Source organism: Lissotriton helveticus, chromosome 5_1, assembly GCF_964261635.1.
Source record: "Lissotriton helveticus chromosome 5_1, aLisHel1.1, whole genome shotgun sequence".
NCBI lineage: Eukaryota > Metazoa > Chordata > Amphibia > Caudata > Salamandridae > Lissotriton > Lissotriton helveticus.
Window position 1 is genome coordinate 238,568,095 of NC_136065.1, and position 24,547 is coordinate 238,592,641.

Sequence of the window (24,547 nt, forward strand, 5' to 3'; positions counted from 1 at the left end):
TGGCACAGCCCGGGCCTTTAAGATGAATGCGCAAATTTTAAATATCTGTGAGTGTTCACACACAAGGCCTGTCTGATAATTATTCAACTGTGTTATTTACATCTAAGGTTACTACAAGAATGGAGATGCTAGAGCCAGGGGTCCTACAGTAGACCAATTTGCACTAGAAACACAAAGACAGATAACCTGCAGGAACTTCTGGCCATACGTGTGTCACTGGGTTCTGCCTAAAACTTGTACTGTAGCTACAGACAAGTGCTGTAACCTGCCCTTTTTCATTTGCATATTCTGCAAAAAGAAGAACATGCCGGTTTACATATGCAGAAAAGCACTGGCACTGCCAATTTACTCTGGTAACCCATAAATTGGGAGGTCAGGTGTGGCAGAGGAAAGGGGCCGTTAAGTCACGAGGTGCTGAGCTTGAAAAAGCAGAGTTCACAGTTAACTTATACATGTATTTGCTGCAAAGAAATTGGTGAAGAGGACACACAATAGTAAATCTGTTCCAGATTAATTAACAGTGACTTGTAGTCCTGTCTACTACTCACTTACCTATGACCTGCAGTCTCCTTGGCACTGGCTCAATTAGATCGCTGGCAAATAATGTGTTTTGGTGGGCCCCCATCCCAGGCCAAGAGCATCAGCATGCAATGCAAATGACAAGTCAAAATGCATAATTTATGGCCTGCTTCTGCTAGGTTTTCATTTCAGTGCTGCTAGTTGTTAACAGAAAGAAGCTACGCATTTTTTTATTACTTTGACGATGGCGTGTTAAGGTTATTGCCTAGAACGGAACTTTCCAGGACCCAGTCTGCCTTGCCCGCAGCTCACCCATCAGCCAACCCTCAACTGTAATAATTAACCAATGCGAAAGAAAATGCTCCTTGAAAAGATGGCGTGCACTACTGACATCACTATCGTGATGCCTGGACCTGGGTGGGTCATCCTGCAGGAAGGAGGGCGTCACAGGACAGGTAGGTACATTTCTTTTGAATAAATATGGGCTCATCTCACTGGGGAGAAAAATTCAATAGCCCCGGTTAAAAATTGCAGGTGCTTAGCACCTGAAAGCTCCTGCACAAATTAAGCACTGCACAATGCGCAACAATAAATAGAGTGACCATGGCCCAGAAATCATGATGTAACCGTGTAACACTGGTCCAGAAGGTGAAATTAATCCAAGATAACTAAACTTCAAGGTAGAGGACTGTTACATGGAACTTGTGCACAAAGTGATTTCGCACGACTGCACGTCGCTGCCCGCTGGCAGAAACACTTCATGCACTCCTCTTTTAACCCTAGCTGAGTGTGTCGTGACTCATCAACAATGAACAGCATTTTCTCAACTGTCTGCTTACTTATTCATTGCTTTATCATGAACACAATCGTGACTTTGGTTTATTTCAGCTGTGAGTATAGGGCCTGTAATAATCGCACTGCACCACAGAACTGCCCAGCAGCCAACTGAACTCTTTGGACAGAACATTTCACAGGCACCCAGCGGATCCCCGATCAATCATATAGTTGGATTTGGAAAAGCTAATAAGAGCAATTTCCAGTAATGAACAACACACAGGGAAACACCCATCACAATATATTAGACTGAACGCATTGCACGCCCCCAACATAGCACAGATATGCAAAATACATGGGGATCACTTAGAAACAACACAAACACAAAATATACAACATAACATACGAGACAGAACACCCGATATTCATTTAACGTTGCACTGATGCATGTATAGTTGGGTGTACCAGTGCGCATAACAACGAAGGCCCTTCCTAAAATTCCTCAAAACAACCAACAAAATAACATGTTAAATAGAACTCCTTACACCCACCAAGCACAGCCCAGATGTGCCAGTAAATAGAAGTCATGGACATGCTGCCTGCTACCTGCGGTTATCACAGTCACATGACAACATGCCGGGCACTGTGCAAGGCAAACACCTTGGCCAACACCTCTGACCACACCCATTACGCTTCTTTATGTATGCATCTATCAGTTACCAAAAACACTTAGCAAAAACAACTACAAAACAACAGATACTCAACATACACCGCAGCTCATACACTCAAGCAGGCTCTGAGCAAGAACCAGGGCAAGAGTGCTGCAAGCCATCCTGAGGACCGGGTGAGTAATGTATAATTATTCCTACAGTAACAAATGATAATATGTCAAATGGCCTGTGTCCAGTCATTTATTGTATCAGGGGCTAGCAGTGATGGTGCAACACAAAGAAAGGTACCTCAAGCACCATATATGCAGGTGCAACTTTAGATGTCAAAGGTACCTTCCTTAATGTTATAAATGCGGAAGACTGTGCATTGGTGCAAATGTTCACTGAGGATTAATAGCAGCCGAACACACCTACAATGTTTCTACTTTATGAATCTACTGTCTTTGATGCTAACTCACTCTCATCACAGATGTACTCCATTGCCCACGCTCCATCCCACAGGAAGCGGCTGTAGCCTTCCTTTAATTCGTGATCCAGCAAGGCGTCATCTTCTTAAAGGCATTGAAACAGGAGTCTAGGTATCTTAAGACGGTGCAGTGTGGGGCACTGAAAAAGGTGCAAAGGCAAACACTAGTACAGTGTTCTCTGAAGGGTCTTGGACTCGGTAATTCCTCTCACTGTAAGAAACAATCCTGCCTGTGTTACAAACCAGACTATTGTCATGTTTGACAGTTCCATCTGTGCTACATGTACCTCATTGTGGCTAGGTAGTGCTATATACATTAAAATAACAAATACATGTAGGTTAACGGGGTTTTTAAACCCTAGCAGTGAAAGTGGGAGAAACAAAAATTCAAAGCACATTTGCTGTAGGAATTGTATGTGTTTTTGCACCAGGTTGTGAAAAGGGGGTTGTATCGTGCACAAACAGTTTTGTTATTGATAGCTTGCACAACAATCTTACAGAGCACAATGAGGGTTCAGTGCCTAGTAGGCACTAGAGCTAATCTGCCGCAAACGCCGTGTTATAAATCAGAGGTAGGTGATTGTTCAGTGGTATAGTCCCCAGGAAGATACCATAGGTGCAAACAATAATTGTAGCTTTATTTGTGTAAAATGCATAGCATAGCCCCACTAGGAGTGAGATAACTTCTTTGCTGAGGCACCAATGCCTACAAATGACTTACGCTCACGCTGTCGTGTATTTCTATAGGTTCTGAATCAGTCCCCCTATTCCTGACCCTATTCTGGTTAAACTAACTATCAAGTTAACTAACAGTCAGCCCATGAGGCAAGAAAACCCCCATGATGCAGATACCGTTATCTGACGCAGTCACACTCCGGCACAGGAACGTGTTATCTGATTAGGTCATAACGCTTGAGATCTAATTAGACAAGCGACATTCCTCCAGCCCCTGATAAGGCATACGACGTTCTCATAACAAATCAAACCTATGACAACCTGGAAAATCCGTGCGGCCATTGTTTTGATTTCACAGAGAACTTCAGTAAAAGAATGTGCTAACGAGCAAGTCGTATGACATCTTTATTGACGTATCTATGTCCATCCTTACGTCAATCTCGGCACCTTTAAGGTATAAATATTGCCGACCTTGCCCTATGCAAACACACGCGTGGTGACAAGACGGAGCAGCCATACTTGCCGAAGCCGAGAGCAGAAGCAGACCCCGCTGGCAGCAGCCCCGCCTTCCTGACGCGCTGAGAGACGCGCTGCTATCTCAAGCCGAGAGACCCAGCACCGGCGCTTCTGGGCAGCCCTCGCAGGCAGCCTGGAATATCGAGAGCAGAGAAAGAGATACCATTCCTCATTCATCCTAACTTCCAGGTACAGAACTGAATAACCCCTCACAGAGAATTCTTTAGTTATTCACTTGGCAAAAACAAACTTAACTTAAACTGTAACTTTCTATTCCCGCCCACGCATTAGACTTAGGTCAGGTACACGGGGTAGGCGTATTTAGAAACACCAGTTGAGTACGTTTAGTCAAATGTATATGTGTATGTAAATATATTTTAATCATTTTAAACATCATATGGCTCAGAAACCATATCAATGTTTTTACAGTATTATTTTATACTATTGCTTTTAATGTATGCACTTTACTTAACTATAAGTATTGCAATAATATCGATCCATTTCTCTTGTACGAGAAAAGAGACTGATCAATAAATAACACCTTTTTATTGAACACGCCCGTCTCTTCCTTTTCTCTACATTCTGATGAGACTAAGAATGCACGTACTGACTGAGTAAAATAATTGCCTTGTGCTCACACGACTCTCGAGATTGACTCTTGATTAGGGGAGAGCAAAGTTGTCATGTTCTATGGTTGTCAGAAACTAAATCCCTTCTTGTCTAATCAGGGAAGTTAATCCTTCCTTGAACATTCGAGAAAGTTTCTAGCGAACTTTGAGCTTAGCTGGCAAACCCAAAAATTAAGTCTAGCATCGACAGTAGTAGACCTAGTTAACGTCTGGCCTAGGCCTTTACTGCTGTAGGTACTATTCCAATGCGCAGAGCCTATTGGGAAAATAGGAGCTACACTACATGGCGCCCAACGTGTTTGGAAAGGGCGATAAAACTAACGTAAGACATTTAGAGTAACTCAGTCGTGCTTTCTCACTCAGACCCCTTTTCCCAAATACTCCAAAGACGTCTGGAGTGGGTGAAAGGTAATATCCTCCAAAACCTCGCAGGAGGGAACTCCTATGTATGGTTCTTGGTATAGTCAACGTTGAAGGATAAACAGTTCCAAAATATTGTGCATCTAATCTTTGTTCCATAAGAAACCTGATCTGCAAACAAAAGACATAAGCTTCCTGTCGGTAAAATGGCAGAGAGTGATGATGAAAGAGAGGCAGTTAGATTAGCAACTGAACTCGCAGATGCTGATGCTACCATGCAAGCAGCAGACGCGGATATAATACTCATTCCGGTCATCAAAAGGAGATCTATAACCTTAAAACTTATAGAAAATGGACTGACACCTAGAGGTGGCACAGTCATATTCGTAATTGAGGCACACGAATATCGGCAGACAGAGGTATACTATTCATGGATACATTTTCCGGCAGCAAATGCTGTAACAAAGTACTTCCACTATTACAAAGTAGAGGAACCTCCTGAAACGTACACTCCTTTCGAGGAGGTGGAAGTACCACTCAAATTCCAAGAGCATTTGCTCTTATTTGATGGCGCCCTAAAACATAACAATCACATTACAAGGCTCGGTCCTTTAGGAAGACCAGGAGCAACGTGGCCGGTCTTAGCCGGATACACACCACATCCAGACATCGAAAGAATGCCTGCAGCAGAGCTGTTAATACAGCTAAAACAACTATTAAAAATTCATAGACAATTAGTTCAGTATGTAATGCGGACTTCAACAATTCAGCCAGCGATTAAACTTCCACAGCTGACCCCTCACCAGGGGAACACAAATAAAATTACACCACAGAACATCCAATCCTGCCTAGGTAAAGTTCCAGCTAAACGGGAACAAATACCATTCTGGTTGGCACAGAAAATCACCCAAATAGAGGCGGTGTTTCCTGACACCACCCCACTGGAAAAACACAGGATTCTGACTATATGTCTCCCAATGGGAATCGCACCACACATTGAGGACTGTGACACTTGGGGTACAGTCTTTGCTTCCATCTACACAAAAACGCACGGTGTTCCATCCATTTCGGTAATACCAGATGTGCTAAAACAAATTCAAGATGAATACGGTCCAGAACCTGCTTTAACTCTTGGTATGAAATTACTAAAAGACTTCAAGCAGGTCTCGGCTATATTATTAGCCAACATAAAAGGTGAAGCAGCAAACGTGGCGATCCGCCAGAGGTTAAAAGAGACAGATATAGCAGACCAACCAGCTGAAATTGCCAGAATCATAGAAAAATCCTATGAAGAACTAGGCAGAGATAGTCTAGGTGGAATACCAGTAAAACCGCAACTGACTACAAGTCCAGAAAAAATATTTTTTAATAATAATAATTCACCAAAAAAGAACTGGGATGGAAATAAACAATCCAATCCTAAAGAAAACAAATTCCAGTCCAGAGGAAGGTCTCCGAGGCGGAGAGAAAGATCTCCCGACCAAGGACGCAAGTCTCCCCAAAGGGAGCCCTCTGTGAAAAAATACAACCTTAGAAATAGGGATAATATTAAAAAACCTGATAGATATCAAGACATTGATACACGTCCCTCTCAATCTTTTCAGAATTCCTCGCAGAAATCGGAAAGAAGAGGACGATCAGAAGAGCACGCCAAGTCCAAAGACAAGGAACCTGCTCAGCTAAAAAAGAAATTACAATTTCCAAAAAAGAAGGTAGCCAGTATCAAGGTAGTTAACAATGCCGAGAATACTGAGGACACAACTGAAAAACGGAGAGTGGGCTCAGACAATGCTAGACAGCGCAGCAGAGGTGAGCATAGCTCGCAAAGTCCTTATGAATCATCTGGAGACAGTGGACACGAATGAATACCTTCAAGTGGAAACTGCAGACACCAGAGTTAGCAAGCCCCACAAGATATACGAGATAACATTACGTATAGAGGGAGATAAGACTAGGAAAATAAGGGGACTATTTTGGGATAACCTCTCCAAAGGCTATGACATCCTTCTAGCTGAAAAAGACTGGCCACCAGAGTTTGTCAGGGAGTGCCCTCATGGCGAAGAAGTAATTATGCCTGCCTTCTCGAATCAAATCCCGATTCATAAAAAATACACACTTGCTAGAAAGTGGGCAGTGGCCTTAGCACCTGCTTTATATAAAAATCATGTAGGATGGGATGAGGATTCTCCTCCTCACAAAATCCAGTTAAAATCACAACCAACTGCACATAGGCAGTACCCAATTAAGCAAGAAGCTAAAAAACAAGTAAATGAAATACTAGATCAGCTAGAATACCAGGGGGTGATTGAAACTTGCACCTCACAAATGAACAATCCTTTGTTTCCGGTCTCCAAACCAGACAATTCATATCGTCTAGTTTTGGATTACCGACACCTTAACACATGTTGCAAAACCTTTGCAGTGCAAAACTCACACAGTGCTGCACTAATGAATAACATAGTGCGCAAAAAATACAAAACTACCTTGGACATTTCCAATGGATTCTTTTGTCAAAACATAGCACCGGAGAGCAGATATTTAACTGCATTCTCAGTAAATGGCACTCAAAAACAATTCTGTCGGTTAGCCCAGGGGTACAAGAACAGCCCGGGGGTATTCTCAGCGAGAGTAACAGAATTACTACAACTATATGATGATGAAGCATTATCTTATGTTGATGACATTTACCCAACAGATGATGACTTGGAGACTCACTTGAAAAGGGTGAACACCATAATACTTGGGTTCGCTGCAGAGGGTTACAAATTCAACTTCAAAAAATCCAGAATTGCCCATCTAAAAATTCTATACGAAGGATATGAATTATCAAGTATAGCCTGGTTCACAATTTTTTAAGAACTAGAAGAATTAAAAAATCTAAAATGTGAAAAGACGTATCCTCTGCCAATCGACATTCTTCCTCTACGACATTACGCCTGTGTAATCTATACAGACGGACATGCTCAACCCTCCGTTTGGGGAGAACATGCATACAACCCCACATGTGAGATTACAAAAGAAGTGTGGCGCGGAGGTAAACTAAGACCTCTATTAACAAAATCACACTCAGTAGAAACTAATTCAGAACTACAAACTGAAATAATAGCTTTGAAAATGGCGCTAGATAATGCGGACCGCGAATTCCCGACGCTTATAGTGTCAGATTCATATTACTGCGTCAAAGCATATAACAAGGATTTGCAGACATGGATTCAGAACGGTTAGAAAGATAACACAGATGCACCAATAAAGCAGAGACTGCTCTGGGAACAAGTAGCTCTTTTGAAAAAAGAACTACCAAAGACTCACGTGACTCACTCACTGAGTCATCAACGTGATGGCGTTCACGTTGTAGGGAATTCATTGGCTGAAACAGCCGCAGCGGCAGCCACTAAATCGGCTCCCGTAGATCGAAAAAAGCGTACATTAAAATACATTGACGGTGAAACAATGCTGGCGGTGAAAACGTCATCAAAAGGCGACTGCTCAGCGTTACCGATCAACTATCCACTCAATTATACATACATAATCGATGCAAACTCCGTCCCTTTTGCTCGAATCCCTGGAGTGGGGGATAGAGTGATTCCAAACATGGACAGGAGAAACTTGTTAATCGCAGACGCACACATGGGCGAGGGTCACAGACACCTTAAATTAAAAGATTCTCTGGAAGAATTACAATCACGGTACTGGTGGCCAGGCATGAGCCTGCACTACACCATGTTTGTAAAAAACTGCCCAAACTGCAACAGAGATCGCAGTGGGGAGAGAAGCAGTTTAATACCTCGTCGTATCAAGGCAGATAATATTACCAGCAAAAAGAATGGCTTGCGATTAACATATACAGGCTAGTTTCCACTTATAATGTAGATCACCAGCACTCGGCTGACGTCCGGACTATTATACAAGATTTGCGAGTCTAAATGGCATATACGCTAAGAGCATGCTACGTTCGACCATTGTTTTCACTCAGGCAATCCAGCCTGGGGGGGAAACATGGCCAAATGAGCACAGCCCAGCGGGAATCTTCTCACTTCCTTCCTGAGGGTACGGGATGGTGTAAAGAAAAAACCAAGGCAGAAAGCAATCTATAATGGAAAGGATATTAGGTTCGGGAACTGGGTGGGTCAAACATCTAATAAGTGTCCAACGTAGTCTAAATAACTTGCCAAGAAATTCTCTGAAGGGATTCAGTCCGTACTAATTATTATTCGGAACTAGGATGTTGATCTCTGACCTTGATAGTCAGACTTCAGTGGTAATAGAAAAAAGCTTTGATGTCAAAGACCGTTTGGCTATTTTGCAGGACTTAAACAAAACAAGAAAAGACCTGAGCAACATACAGTTGAAACAACAGCCAACAACCACTGAAGAATCACCACCTGTCCCAGCAAGACCTGTCTGGATTCCAAAAGTCGGGGATCTAGTCAGGGAGAAGATCGCGGTAAAGAAGGAATTTGGGCCTTCTTACAGAAAAGCAGTTCCTGTCTTGTCTATCAACGGGACAAGATCAGTTGTACTACCGCCACTTGCTGGTAAAAAGGAGAACCGAGTTGTATCCATCGACCTGGTAAAACCACAACATGTGGCCGATAACAAACAGTAGGCCAAGTGGACTCCCAATAAGTAGCAGAACACCAAGGTTTGCTACCAGCACAGAGGTCCTATCAAAAAGGCTCATCACATTCGAAACGCCTGCAGAAGAACAAGAAGGACTATGCAACAATGCAATAGAACTAAGACCTCTGAAAACCCAAATAAAGACATTTAGCAGAGACACACCAATCTATACTGAAGTACCAAGTGAAAATGCAAGAAACAAAAATCCTGAAGCAATTGGAACAATTGACAGAACTGCATCCGGGTACTTCATCAACTTCGATGATTCCTCTGACGGCTTCAGTGAATCAAAGACACAGCCATCATCAAAATCCTTTAAAGACAAAGCTAAGGAACTTTTGAAACATCTGAAAGAAACATATCTGGTTTCTCCATGGATTGAATTTTGGGTGGGTTTTGGTGCATTTATCCTCATACTTTGGCTCATCATGGTATTTACTTTGGGACGCTTCATTGAGGGAAAATATGCTAAAATGGACACAGCAAGTCAGAACATCAACTTGGTCCTCAAACCACACACATCTTCACACGTCGAGAAAAGAGAACTTTCTTCAGAACTTTCTTCAGCCAACTTCACAGCCAATCCTATACCTGGTGGGGTAGCCTGGGACAACACTGACTATGAAATTTATGGTCCGGTCGAGATCCTGAAATATCCACACCAAATCAAGATCTCTTTGAGTGACTTTGCAAAACCAAACTCATTTGCTGATGATTGGGACTTCGAGAGTATTAACAACATGATGTCTGACTTAGTAATGTCTGCTAAATGTACAAAACATGATTATTTGCAAGGTTCTACAAATTATGATAGTATGTATTGCTATAACCATTATGGTAACCATTTTTTGCATAAATCTGCACAACCTAGAAATGTTTTAAATTATAATCAATGGGAACATTGCGCTACACCTCCAAAAGGGAGCTCTAGAACCGTGTATGACAAATATTCATATTTTTCAGGTTTTAACATAAGTAATGCTGAAACATTTTATTTTAAATTGTCAAACAAGACAGGGATGAAAACCATGATAACCAACACAAAATTGATATATTCAGATTCATTCTTTGAAAAAATGAATACATTTGGATTTGATTATTGGGACAAAAATGTTGATTTGAAAAGTGTTTGGGGTACAAAAGAATGGCAAGTACAGGGTTTAGAAGCTTTGTTTAGAGCCTGCATGATCCCAGAACAAATGATATTTTTAAATGACACTGTTCAACAAACCACCTGTCTTGGCTTAGCCAAAATCAAAGATTTAAATAATCCGTCTATTCCAAAGCCAACAATGTTTAGCAATAACTCTGATACAGATGAAGAGATAGACGTAAACCATATATTAAACAAAAACAGAACACATCCTGATTGGAAACAATGGTTGATCTGGCCCACAGATACAAATAACTGTCAAGATAGATTCCTGAATAAAACACAGGGTTTTAAAATGACCAGGCCAGACCCTAGATATCCCCAAAGACATCACCCAGGGATAATAACAACCTACAGTGTGGGCAAATTATGCCTTCAATGGCTACAGACTTCCCAACTGCCTGAAATTAAGCAACACCTAACTTTACTTACTGATGGTGCTGACTTGCGTGATTTCATAATGGGACCACGCAAACAGCGTCAAAAGCGTTTCATAGCAGCCTCTGTATATGCAGCATACAATGAGGCCTGGAAGGTTACTCAAATTGAGACAGCAGAAAGAATACGGGAAATTGACCGTATTAATTTGGAAAAATCACTTTCTGTAGTGGACAATGGGTTAATGACTCTGTCCTCCAGAATTTTTTCATTGGACAGCATTGTGTCTTCAGCAATCGATATATTATCGCAAGACTTACTGTTATTACAACATGGTCAGTCACAATTGCGTTCCATTGTACAGCTTGGCTGGACGTTACAAAATCTGCGTTCAGGCTATGTGCCTTGGCGTTTAATCAACACAACGTCACTATTCCAAATCTTTAACCTTACTGATAGACAAATCGGTATGGCGCAAAAGGGTGCTGATTATACAATCTTGAGCATTGAAAAACTAGAAAGATTACCAATGACAATGTCAGAACGACCTGTCAGTGAATGGATAATACACGGAATCATAAATATTCCAATCTCAACCTTCAGGTTTCAATACTGCCAAAAATATATACAGGCTGGCATGTACGAGAAATTGGGAAAGGGGTACCTTAAAACAACTTGGAACCTGCCCTATTCACATGCATGTGTCAGTAATAAAGGACAGAAAGTGTTTCTTAGTGGCAACAATTGTGCTATGTCACTAAGCGGCACGCTTCTGTGTAACGGAATTAGTTTGCATGGAGCCTGTGAAGGGAATTCATACAACCTTTCATGTCACCAGCAAGGCGCACCTGCAACTGAAATAGAACCATTCTTTCAAAGACTCTATAATGGGAGTTACATTCTTATTGTAGACCGCAGATGCTGCAGTCTTATGCCCGGGACTCCTTATCTAGTAACTACAACGGCGAAGGTCAAGTGCTGTGGACGCTCTTTATTCCCCAGCTCCTTTCCAGACAGGGAGGCAAGGGCATGGCCCAGTTTGAAAATTACTTCTATTCGAATAGACACTTTAAGCAGAATGAAAACAGTGCTTCTTCAGACGCCTACAAGGCTCACGTCATCAAAAGAAACGTATGATCTACAAGTCGCAAGGACGACTGCAGAGATACATACATTATTATCAACTAATTCCCCCGTACATTTCGCGGAAATCCTAAGCGAAATCTTAAATATTTCTGATACCACTGGGGTCTCAAAGGTATTTAAGACAGTATTTTCGATGGCATTAACACCATTCAAAGCCATACTGGGTATTTTTCCAGATTTCGTCCATTCGATTTTTGGCGGACTTCCCCTGATCCTGGGACTAATTGCAGGAATCCTATTCCTAGTCCTTATTTTTCGTTATGGCAACCCATGTCACAGATCAAACTCTCGCGACAATGGAAGATACGATCCTAGCCATTGGATACCGGGACCGGATATCAAAAATCCTGGGACTCTCCCGGCTTAGAGACCTGAACATGACTTGGTTTCTATCATTTCGACCAATGTGGCAAAGGTGTGTTTTACCTGTACTAAGGTGTCTGCTATGCGGAGAAGAATGCGTGTTAGACACCTGTCTGACGCTACAATCGGATGCGCCGGTGGATGCAGATACACTGTTGGTTCCTACCAAGGTTCACGCTTTGTGCTGCCCTCAAAGGCTGCCAATCCTGATGACGGCATTCCTGGAATCTTCACCACTGCGATTGAAGAGTAGTGAAGTTCAAGATGAAAGCAGCATCGAACAGGTACGACCTTCTGTCAGCAATGCGAATCAGAATGTCAATGGAGACAATCATGCGCACGAATGCATGGTTACACCTATTTCCGACTTAGTGGAACTTTCCCATGAAGCTGTTGACAGTTTTTTCGAAAGCCTGAATGATATGATGTTCTCTCCAGAACAGAAATAGAGACTTTTGAGTAAACTCGCACACGGCGTTCCCTGAATTCGGCCTTCAACTTTAAAAATAAAGTCACATGAACAATTTCACTCCAGTTCACGGACAGCAATTTTTTCAGCATGCCCCTTAAAATATTTTTCTACATATTTTTTCCCGGGACACTGATCTTCTGCTTAAAGTAAGAAACTATTCCTAGAGAACTAAAATTTCTATTTTTAGATACTTTATAGACTTTAGCTGCCCGCTGGTAGGTTCACAGATATTTTATTATGTGATGAAATGGTCTCGGACTTCCTTTCTGTATAGCCATATTAAGAGCCATTTCATGTGTATTTCTCATATACCGATAAGCAATAATGCATAAAAATGCGTGTTTACTTTTGCATTTAATTCATAGCTTAAGTGCATACAATATGTATGACTGCAATTTTTCAGTATATTTGAAAATTTCGAAATGCATTTATGTATTTTGGGGTGGTAAGGTATACACTATACTCTATAGTATGTTGTACTATGTTATACTATGCATAGATTAGTAGATATGACCATAGTTAGCGTGGAGTGGGTGTCGTGTATTTCTATAGGTTCTGAATCAGTCCCCCTATTCCTGACCCTATTCTGGTTAAACTAACTATCAAGTTAACTAACAGTCAGCCCATGAGGCAAGAAAACCCCCATGATGCAGATACCGTTATCTGACGCAGTCACACTCCGGCACAGGAACGTGTTATCTGATTAGGTCATAACGCTTGAGATCTAATTAGACAAGCGACATTCCTCCAGCCCCTGATAAGGCATACAACGTTCTCATAACAAATCAAACCTATGACAACCTGGAAAATCCGTGCGGCCATTGTTTTGATTTCACAGAGAACTTCAGTAAAAGAATGTGCTAACGAGCAAGTCGTATGACATCTTTATTGACGTATCTATGTCCATCCTTACGTCAATCTCGGCACCTTTAAGGTATAAATATTGCCGACCTTGCCCTATGCAAACACACGCGTGGTGACAAGACGGAGCAGCCATACTTGCCGAAGCCGAGAGCAGAAGCAGACCCCGCTGGCAGCAGCCCCGCCTTCCTGACGCGCTGAGAGACACGCTGCTATCTCAAGCCGAGAGACCCAGCACCGGCGCTTCTGGGCAGCCCTCGCAGGCAGCCTGGAATATCGAGAGCAGAGAAAGAGATACCATTCCTCATTCATCCTAACTTCCAGGTACAGAACTGAATAACCCCTCACAGAGAATTCTTTAGTTATTCACTTGGCAAAAACAAACTTAACTTAAACTGTAACTTTCTATTCCCGCCCACGCATTAGACTTAGGTCAGGTACACGGGGTAGGCGTATTTAGAAACACCAGTTGAGTACGTTTAGTCAAATGTATATGTGTATGTAAATATATTTTAATCATTTTAAACATCATATGGCTCAGAAACCATATCAATGTTTTTACAGTATTATTTTATACTATTGCTTTTAATGTATGCACTTTACTTAACTATAAGTATTGCAATAATATCGATCCATTTCTCTTGTACGAGAAAAGAGACTGATCAATAAATAACACCTTTTTATTGAACACGCCCGTCTCTTCCTTTTCTCTACATTCTGATGAGACTAAGAATGCACGTACTGACTGAGTAAAATAATTGCCTTGTGCTCACACGACTCTCGAGATTGACTCTTGATTAGGGGAGAGCAAAGTTGTCATGTTCTATGGTTGTCAGAAACTAAATCCCTTCTTGTCTAATCAGGGAAGTTAATCCTTCCTTGAACATTCGGGAAAGTTTCTAGCGAACTCTGAGCTTAGCTGGCAAACCCAAAAATTAAGTCTAGCATCGACAGTAGTAGACCTAGTTAACGTCTGGCCTAGGCCTTTACTGCTGTAGGTACTATTCCAATGCGCAGAGCCTATTGGGAAAATAGGAGCTACACTACAACGCGAGCGACTGAAAGACCAATATTCCACCACACCATAGGTCAGTCTGAGCAGAAGACAGAAAGGACAATTAAAGTGTGGTGTAATATACCATTTGGACTAGTATGAATCTTGCGCCTGGACTATACTTGTTCCGTGTTAGTAACATTGTGGGGCAGCGAATATGAATACAACTAACACCCCTAAGCTGATGCGTTTGTAAAAGCCTCAAGGTTGATTAAATTGATCTATCTTGTATCTACTCCAAAGCATCAACTACCAACATATCATCAAGGTGACCATACAGAGGAGAGGCTGGATTATCATTCATATCCACTTAGCATGGCGCTATGCTAGTCGATACTGTGCAGTCCATACAGAAACTTTGGTAGAACAATATCTCTGCACTCCCTCCTCACTGTGATGACCTGTATTTCATAAAGCCCCTTACTGATGTTGTTGTTGCCACTCTACTGCGTCTTGGCCTAAGCACCTCAAAGCGCTTTGAATCAGAGAAATATACAAAATTACAGCTGGATAGCTGTAAATAAAGTGGATGTTGTTCACCAGGGGGCATTAGGTGATATCAAATAGACAACGAGAGCAAAGCGGAAGTTGTCTACATAGTGACTCGAAACCCCGAGATGGAAAACACCTCCTTTTTTCACAGAAACTCATAAATAATATGTTAGTGATTCCCCTCCACCTAATTTCCAGGCTCTTATCAGCCATGCAAGGGGTAGCTGAGCCACTGGGGAATCATACACAACATAGACTTACCTGTGTTCGCCCCCCACCGACCCTGTAGTATGCTTGGTGTCCTGCACACCCACCCCACAACCCTCTGGGCTTCCCTCACTTCATCCAATGACTCTTCAAAAACAAGCACTGGCATTGCCAATCGGTCTTGGCTTTGGGACCTTATAAGTGTTTAGCCATGCAACAGTTGATGTTGTTGCACCGAGGATATTGTGCTGGATAACTAAACACTTATAAGGTCCCAAAGCTTGTTTGTCTCTGCTGGCGGGGGTGAGGGGGTTGACTCACCTCCTCCATAACAGAGGAGCAGCAGCTGCACATGCACAGCACAACATGGCACTCCACAACCTGCTTTGGCATCCCTCCACCCACCCACCCATGCCAGGTCTGTTCAGCTCTCCTGACAACTCAGGGATTGGAGGGTTGAATGGATTTTTTTGCCTTGATCTGAAGTTCCCAGATATCTCAAACCAAGCATTTCAATTAGTGAATTGGTTTCAAAGGGCTTGATGTTTGGCCCTGCAAAGCAATGTTCCCTGCAGGACATAGCAAGCCATTACTGAACACAGGCACCCTTTGTAATGTATTGTACCTCTTAAAAGGTGCTGAACCACATTAGCATATTGATTAGCATGCTACACCGTTCACTGCTTGGTTGGGGAAAGTTACGCTGAATTTTGGCCTATCTAGGATAAGTTATGTCATGTGTGTGCCCTGCCCTTATCATGACCGAGGTCAGTGGGTCTAGGCAGGCAGCTAAGTGAGGAGTAGAACACTTAATCATTATAATACATTGTTTCTGGTTGGAATTGTGTGGGTTATCGGTGCAGAAGTGACTAGCAGTGCAATGCCCTTCTCATGCTGCTGCGATCATACAGCAGTGCTTTCAATGGAGTGACTTAGAGATATGCATGAGCTTCCTTCCCCGGTGGACAGATCGTGACATACCCTCAAACACAACACGGGGCTCCGGAAACATGGCACAGCCAGGCGCAGTGCGTCCATTGGGGCGTAGCCCCACTAAGCCACATGAACCCACGTCAAGCACGCTAAGCACACTAAATAAATCATTGCCAATGCTCCTTACGCCGGACTCAATCCAGAGTGCACACCGCTGAAGCCAGGGGGTGGGGCTGGGATGCGGCAGCTTGAGTGACAGTCCAGACGAGGGACCCAAGGGTGCTGCTTCATACAGCAGCCAGGGCCGCAGCCCCTGGGTCTGATATGGGCGAAGAGTAACTGTGCCCCCCTAGCCAATCCTGGTGCTGCATGTAGTGCCAGGATTGGCTGGTCCAAGGGCAGGCAATCTATTATTGGGTGCCGCTCGTGGGTGGTGGCGCAGCCGCACATTGTATGGCCAATCACTGTGGCTTCATGTTAAGCCATGCAGTAGCGATTGGCCATTTCAGGACGCTGGCTCACTGGCGGTCGTGGTGACGTCGCAGGGCAGGCTCTCCCTCGCATCACCGCACACACTACTAGACCTCGTGCTGGCTGGTGTACTGTACTGGTGGGTTGCCTCGTGTCGTACACATACTACTGTCCCACACGTCTTCTGGACTATTAACTCCCTCACCAGATCGCCACATCCTGAGAAAAGTAAGAGTTGGGCGGGCGGCCACATTTTCTACTAATTTATTTTTGCTGTGTTATGTTAGAGTGAGTTATTTTATGCAGACTTGCAGCAGAGGCCTCCTCCGTGAAGCATGCAGAGAGAACAAGGGTGTGTGCCAGGGTAAAAAGACGTGGGCTGGGTACCCCCACTCTCTATCTTGTTCAGTCAGTGCCTTACACATGTCCTGGTTAACCCTGTGGCACCCCCCACCCGCCACCCCCCCCCCCCCCCCCCCCGCTCCCCCAAGGATGAAGAGTGAGAGCGCTCCTACACCGGGAGGTCGGAGTAGTCCAGACCTGGCACAGTGCTGACGTCCAAGCAGTGGCACTGCACTGCAGTGACCGGGACCGTCCCATCGTCCGATCATCGACATGCTCCCGAAGGCCCACTGCAGCATCCCATGCACCAGAGGGGCTCTGATCAGCAAGGCAGGGTCCAGGGACGACTCTAGGGAGAGACGCGGCCTAGTGGGGCCGAGAAGAGAGGGGTCGTGACGTGACCGTGACGGTGCAGGCAGTGTCATCTAGGGCGTGAAAACTGAGGAGGGGCTGTAGGCCCCGTGAGCTCTGAGGTCAGGCACTGGGGATCTGCTGGGGTGATTTTAAATGCATACACATACACAGCGCGGAAGCTTATCGCTTAGCGCTCCATGACACAACACTTCGCATCTCGCAAGGCACTCTCACTGTCTCACGAGATGCCCCGACATTGCTTTTGCTGGGCTTGCAGTTTTAGGTGAAGAGTTTATGCGCCTGCATTGGAGCTCGCAACATATTCGTCTGAATGAATACCCACTGGGAAGGGCTGAGTCAGTTTTGGTCTCAGACAGCCAACGCGTTGCTTTTACAAATCATTGCCGAGTGCCATTGGCTTAAGTAATTGCAGAGCGACTTTCGCATTGCAAAGCAACTCCAGTTCAATCTTCTATGACAAATCTATCACATTCTTACTTTTTTAAGCATCCTGGCAATTTTGTAAATGCATAAAGAGATGAGCGTGACTGAGTCATAATAATATCCCTTTAGTGGGGGAAAGTGGGTTATATAACTGTGTTTTGTTCTTTCTACAGATGTACGCTGGCAGACCCACAGACACGCACGTTTTAAAATGCGCCAGCTTGACACAAGACACATTGCACAGGGCGGGTGTCAGTGACAAACTCTGAAGTGATTCGAAGGCGAAAGGCGTTATGCGGCCTCACTGCAAGGGGCTACAGCCAGCGGCGTTGCAAGGGCTCATTGGGCCCTACTGCAAGCAAGGAAATTCACAAACCTCTTCCCTGGCTCTGTTGTTAAAAAAAAAAAAAAAAAAAAACTATTAACTATGCTGTTTTGGGCCCCTCGTGCCCATAGGCCCAGGTGCCACTGCACCTGCCACATTACTCCTACCATGCTTGCTGTCCACGCCAGATGTACTCAAATGTACAGCGAGCGGGTTTCTAGGAAAACAAAACTATGGCCCTGGAAGGAAAGCATGAACAATGTGCTCCCATGGCTACCAAGAGGTACTATCTTAGGTAACCCATTCCCAGTGGGTTATCCCTTTCTAATACACGCTGCAGCTGCCGATCTCCCCACTATACACGCATGTCCATATGTTTTACTCGGCTTCATGTTCCTCGACAGCGACGGCCTGTCAGAGGAGGGAGAGTGTGTGTGGAAAAGTTGCCTCGTCATGTTTGTGAGAATGAGCATCGCAGAGTTCCCCTGCTGGCACGTTTACTTTTACCTTCTCTTTTTCCTAGCGCTGTGTACTGTGCTCTTTGTGAGGAGACATAGCTGCACTCTCGCGCACCCCAGCCCTCTCTTGAGGTCCGCAGAGGCATTGGAGCCTAACTTTCGCTTCAACATCTAATAGTTTTATTTGATGATGCGTTTGAAAATCATCCTGGCTAACGGACTGAAATCAAAATGTAGCCCTGGACAAAAATGTCCTTGCAGCCCACTACTGCAGAAGATCGTGAATAGAATAGGCCATGACATTGGGGGCATGGTTAGTTCATGACAGCGTATTCTGATCTGAAAGCAGCCCCTGGCCTGCAGCTATCCAGTGACTGGTCTAGACATGCCCTGGTAGGCCCAATGTCAAATGTGTGCATTGTAATTTATGTGCCCATTCAACAGACCAACGCTTCCTGGAGGTCTTTGGATGTTTCACAATGTTAAATTGTTTTAGGGTTTCATAAGCAGTGGAGAGTCCTGTTGCATAATGATACTGTAAACTGGGACTGCATCAAAGGGCAGACATTGTGTAACGCACACTAACCTTCTGCACAGCAGACACAATGCCAAAAGATCATAACCTGAAGTCATACATCCTATAATTACCCATAAAAGGATTGATTGTTGTTTTATGTTATATCCCTATATGCCCATAAAAGGCATTTTTTCAACCTCAGCAACACTGTGTGATCGTTATATAGAGAGTGGTTCGGAAGCAATCCTCTCACAGTGGGTCAGGGGTCCTTCCTGGGAGATCTGGCATGGCTTGTGGCTGTATTTAAAACAATCAACAATCTGTAAACTGTGCAGTACTTTGCATTAGTATCAACAAGTATATCCTTGTTTGACCAACTCTTTTAAGGATCTAGCCAGGTCAACCGCATTGTTCCAGACTGACCATATATTTTGCTGCTTAGCACAGAAAAGTGGATGTCTTCATTTTGACAAATTACTATTCCCCGGAAAACCACACGGACTTAGTGGGTCACAAATGGTGTTACTAGAGGAATCCCTTTAAGAATCTTCAACTGTGCTGACAGGATGTCTCTGTGGCCTAAACGCTGTACTTTGATGTGCAGTAATATGTACATCACTTGTTCCAATACCAGCAAGACAAACACAGTCCTCAATCTATTTCCACCACGCCCCAGCACAGCGCCAAGAAACCTAATGGTGTTAGCCGCGCTTAACAAATTCTTTTCAAATCAAAAAAATAATCTCGAGGATGCACAGTTCAGATGTATGAAGTTGCATCACATTTGCACCTGTTGTTAACAGCACTTAGGAGAAGCAGAAGTGCTATATAAAAAGAGTGGATATTTGTATTACAACCATAGCAAGCAAAAAGGCAGTGGTGAGGGAGAGATCAGATTTTTGTCTAGTGGAGGTTTTGACTCATGGAAAGGTAGCGCAGAAGGTTAATGTGCCTTCTGCAAAAAACATGTACCTGAGGCAGATCATAAAATGCACATGATATAAATAGGTCAGTGAGTCACTGCTTTTGTCAGAGAGATCCTTTTGTTACTTGCAGTTTGTAAGTTAAAATCCTAACATACAGCAGTGAGCTATTAACTGTCAACTAAGAGCTGCATGCAAACAGCAAGGAAAACATTGGAGCGTTATGTTTCCCCCCCAGTCTTTGTTTGATTACCCTAGTGTTTCAAAAATAAATTGTTATCTTTTTATTTTCAGCACCCGGTAAACCCTGACCACCTGAAACATTACCACATTTTGGGGCAATTTTTCAGTGACGAACAAGAGGCCCCAACCTCCTTTGCTGCTCTTTCACCCCGGCTACGACCCAGCAAACACCAGTGCTAAAGGTAAGGAAACTGATGCTATATTTTTTACATGGGAGTTAGGGCTATGTATGTGGTCACTCTCAAGGCCCTCAAGCAGTGTCTGTTTCAGTGCCTCCAGCAACCACTATGGCACAGAGAGGCAGCAGGCAGTAAGGCTGTATTTTTAGCAGTCATGATGTGCAAAGGGGAGCTGTTGGAGATTTATTGCGATACTGCACAAGATATTTGTATTTATACTGAAAATTGATATTATTGCACTGCACCTTATACGTTGTACTTTGATTATTGACAAGTTTCTTTAATATATATTGGTAAGGCCAGCATCGGCATCATGAATACAGTACAAGAGCTGATTACAAGGTCATTCCAGGCACGGCCACTTGAAGAGAAACTACATTTAAAGCACTTAGGACCTCATCAGCCTGACATAAACCTACAGAAAACTTCCCAGGACAGAGGAAAAATGTCCAAACGTACATTCTCAAAAGCCTGGTACACAAAAGCTGATTGGCTTACAGGGTGCCCTTTAAGAAATTCTCTGTTCTGCTTCCCCTGCTTGCTGTTTGGTGGTGAGTTTTCTTGGACAAATCAAGGAATAACAGACTTGAAGCATTTGTTGGAAAAAATAAAGAAGCACGCATACACAAGAAAGCATATGGAAAACCTGACGAGACTGGGAATGTTTGGGGAAGACGCATCCATTGAGCAGCAGATAAACGATGCATACCGCGAAACAATACAGAAACACAATTAAGCCGTTGATAGGAACAGGCAGATTCTATCCAAAATAATTGATTGCATTCGTTTCTGTGGTGCTTTCGAACTGGCATTACGAGGCCATGATGAACCATAAAGTTCCTCAAAACCTGGGATCTTCATAGGCCTAGTGGATTTAATAGCAAGCATAGACAAGGAATTGGAAACACATTTAGCAAGGGCACCTCTAAAACAATACAAAATAAACTCCTTGAGAGTATGCTCAAAATTATGAGAAGCCATATTGTGCTAGAGTTGCAAAACACAGACGTTGTGGCTATTCAGGCTGATGACACCACTGATGTGGCCACTAAAACACAGCCCGTATTAGTGTTTCGGTACCTTGACAATGACAGAGAAGTTGTGGAGAGGTTCTGTGGTTTCACACATTTAAGAGACTCTAGTGCAGAAACCATTACTGCAGCTATACTGTGTCAACTGAACTTAATGTTTCCAGAGCTGCCTCAAAAACAAAAACGTATCGCACAAAGCTATGATGGTGCGTCCATAATGAGTGGAAGCCTTATTGGAGTACAGGAAAGAATTTGAGATGTGAAAGTTGGCATCAGCAGCGTAAAAGTAGAAGAGCAAGTATTTTATCCTTTTGTCCACACTAGAAAACGAAAACTACAGCAGCCAATCTATGTGAAACTAGAGCGTTAATGTTGACTCCACATATTGTATAACGGGGCTGGAGGCACAAGCTTATGAGCTGTCCGTAATAAGAGTTCCTTCCCAGTGCACGCAGACCTTGGGCGGCCCTTTGTGCACTGCCAGGGGTATAAAGATCCATCCATGTATAATGCATGGACTGCGGGCAGCACGCGGGCTGGAAAAGTCAGCCGAAGAGAACATGGTGGGATATGATTCTCGCACATCCCGGCCACAGTCACAGCGCTCGCCATGCCACAGAAGGCTGGAGATGAATGTGGTGTAAGGGAATGCAAATGAAGATAAATTGGAGAGACTCCGCTGCTTCACCCAGGTCACTTACAAATCTCCCACCAGGTGACTAAAAAATGTAAGCACTCAGAATTGGACTGTGTACGCTACTCAGCCGGGGCGAACCGTGGCAGCTCCTGTCATAGGGGTGGGAGTTGCAGACTACAAAGCACAGGCACAGCTCAGGGGCAACCTCAGCATACAGATAAATACAGCAATGAGGCAAAAAGCATTACAAATTAAACCGAACACATCAAGCAGACTCGGAACTCTGCTGCTCTCCTCCAAAGGTGGTCGTAAAAACATCCTAAGGGATTTCAGTGGCGCGTTTCCCTTGCGGGAGTGAGCTTTGAAACTATCTGTTTGAAAGTTAATTACAAACAGATGGCTTCAAAGTTCGCTCCCGCAAGGGAATCGCCAAACGTGCACGTGTTGCCATTCAAAGCAATGCAATGTGTGCACTTTTTTGCCTGAAAAACTGAATCGATTTCTAAAGGTCTCCTCCTATTCAGCGCATGCATGCTGCGTAGGCGAGACATAATCACTTCTGAAACCCTTTCGCTCTCCCACCCCATGCTTAGTAACACCTTCCCTTGAACCTCTCCCAAATGTAAGAACTATGCATCTGGTGTCCTGTACCCAACCACCACCCTTTGCTTTTACTTGGACTCTGTGCACATCTGCATTAACTTGACCTAACAAATAGTTACTTCCGCACCACTAGACTCATTTATCTTGTAGGAGATTACCATGCTATCACATTAAGATATGTGTGTGTCTAATCTGTCATGCACACAGCAACCGCAAGGGGCCAGTGTGTGTATAAGAATCACTCTGATGTATGCTAAGCTGCTTGGTGTAAATAGCAGTTATCTATACAAGTACAATGTTCCATATGGATTCATTCAAACCCCTTTAATACATTTGGGAAAGCCTTAATAAATGTAAACCATAATCCCTGGTAGCAATCAATTTAGTGCAATGCATTGATTGCTATCAGAGATACATTGCTATCAGGGAATATACATTTCACCGATTGCTCTCAGGGATTATGGTTTGCACTTATTGAGGCTCCATACATTTATCAAAGGAGTTGGAATGAATGCGAATGGAACACTGTACCTTTATATATATGTAATTACCTGAATTTCTAGGAATACTGGGTTTCCCCTTGGTTGTTCTCTTGTAAATAGTAGGACATTGCTCCAGGAACAGGCAATGTATACGTTTTCTCTGTAGACAACTGCAGGGATTGATTTGTTTGCTTTGCGGGTCATACTTCAATACCTAAAAACATTTACCAGGTGCCATAAATTATTACCTGAGAAGCATCATGCCATCAGTAGCTCCAAGAGAGGCCGACGTTTCTCGTTGGTTTTCTGAAGGGATGATGGTCATAGCCTCATCAAGGCATTTCGATAGGGACATGCCTGCTTTTCGTGGTTCATTGGCATAGCTGGAAATTCCTGGACCTGAGGGTAAAACACATAGTTAACTGATTGCTTAGATATATCAGAAATTTAAGGCCAGATGTGCGACCATTTTTGCATGCGCAAACGGGTTTGCAAACCCGTTTGCACATGCAAAAACAGCATGGGGAATGTACAACCCCTATTTTTCAAGTCGTAATTGTTTGCGACTCGCAAAATAGTGTTTTGCGACTCGCTATTAGGAAGGGACGTTCCCCTCCTAATAGCGAGTGCAACCATGCGTAATAATGTTTTGTGTCCGCAATTGCCGGTGCAAAACACTCGCAAATTACCACCCTCTTAAAGAGGGTGGTAATGGGGTCGCAAAAGGGAAGGTATCCCCTGGGGACTTGATGAAAATGACAAGCTTGTGTTCAAGAATCATATATCAGCTAAAAATTAAACCTGGGACTTACAGCCTGATTCATCAAGCCGAATTGCGCTCGCAATGGGCCAGATTCTGAGAATCTGGCCCATTGCGAGCGCAATTTTTGCATTTGGGATTCATCATCCCAAATGCAAAAATCGGTAATTGCTAATTCGCTGAATTGCGAGGAATTACATTTAAGGAATCTCTATTTGAGATTCCTTAAATGCAATTCATCAACCATTTTTAAATTGCTAATTCGCAATTTCGGGCCGCTATTTACCGAGAGGTCAGACCTCTCGGTAAATAGCAAAAACTTAGAAAAATGCTTTTAAAAGCATTTTTCTAAGTTGCATGTTGCACACACACATGTCCTTTGGACATGTGTGTGCGCAACACCAGTTTCAATTTGCATTTAAGGGGTGCTACAGGGTGTCCTTTGGACACCCCTGGCACCCTTTAAATCGCTATCTTATTTGCGAGTAG

The 24,547-nt window shown here is 43.5% G+C and overlaps 1 protein-coding gene across 2 annotated transcripts in view; it reads right to left on the reverse strand.

Annotated features, from left to right (window-relative positions):
• Positions 1–24,547, reverse strand: part of LOC144754385 (ectonucleoside triphosphate diphosphohydrolase 8-like) — a 325,819-nt gene that overhangs the window by 227,393 nt on the left and 73,879 nt on the right. For both annotated transcript variants that reach the window (XM_078642100.1, XM_078642099.1), the window contains exon 3: positions 23,547–23,697. In XM_078642100.1, coding sequence (XP_078498226.1) covers positions 23,547–23,697 — 151 coding nt within the window. The remainder of the gene's footprint in view (positions 1–23,546; positions 23,698–24,547) is intronic.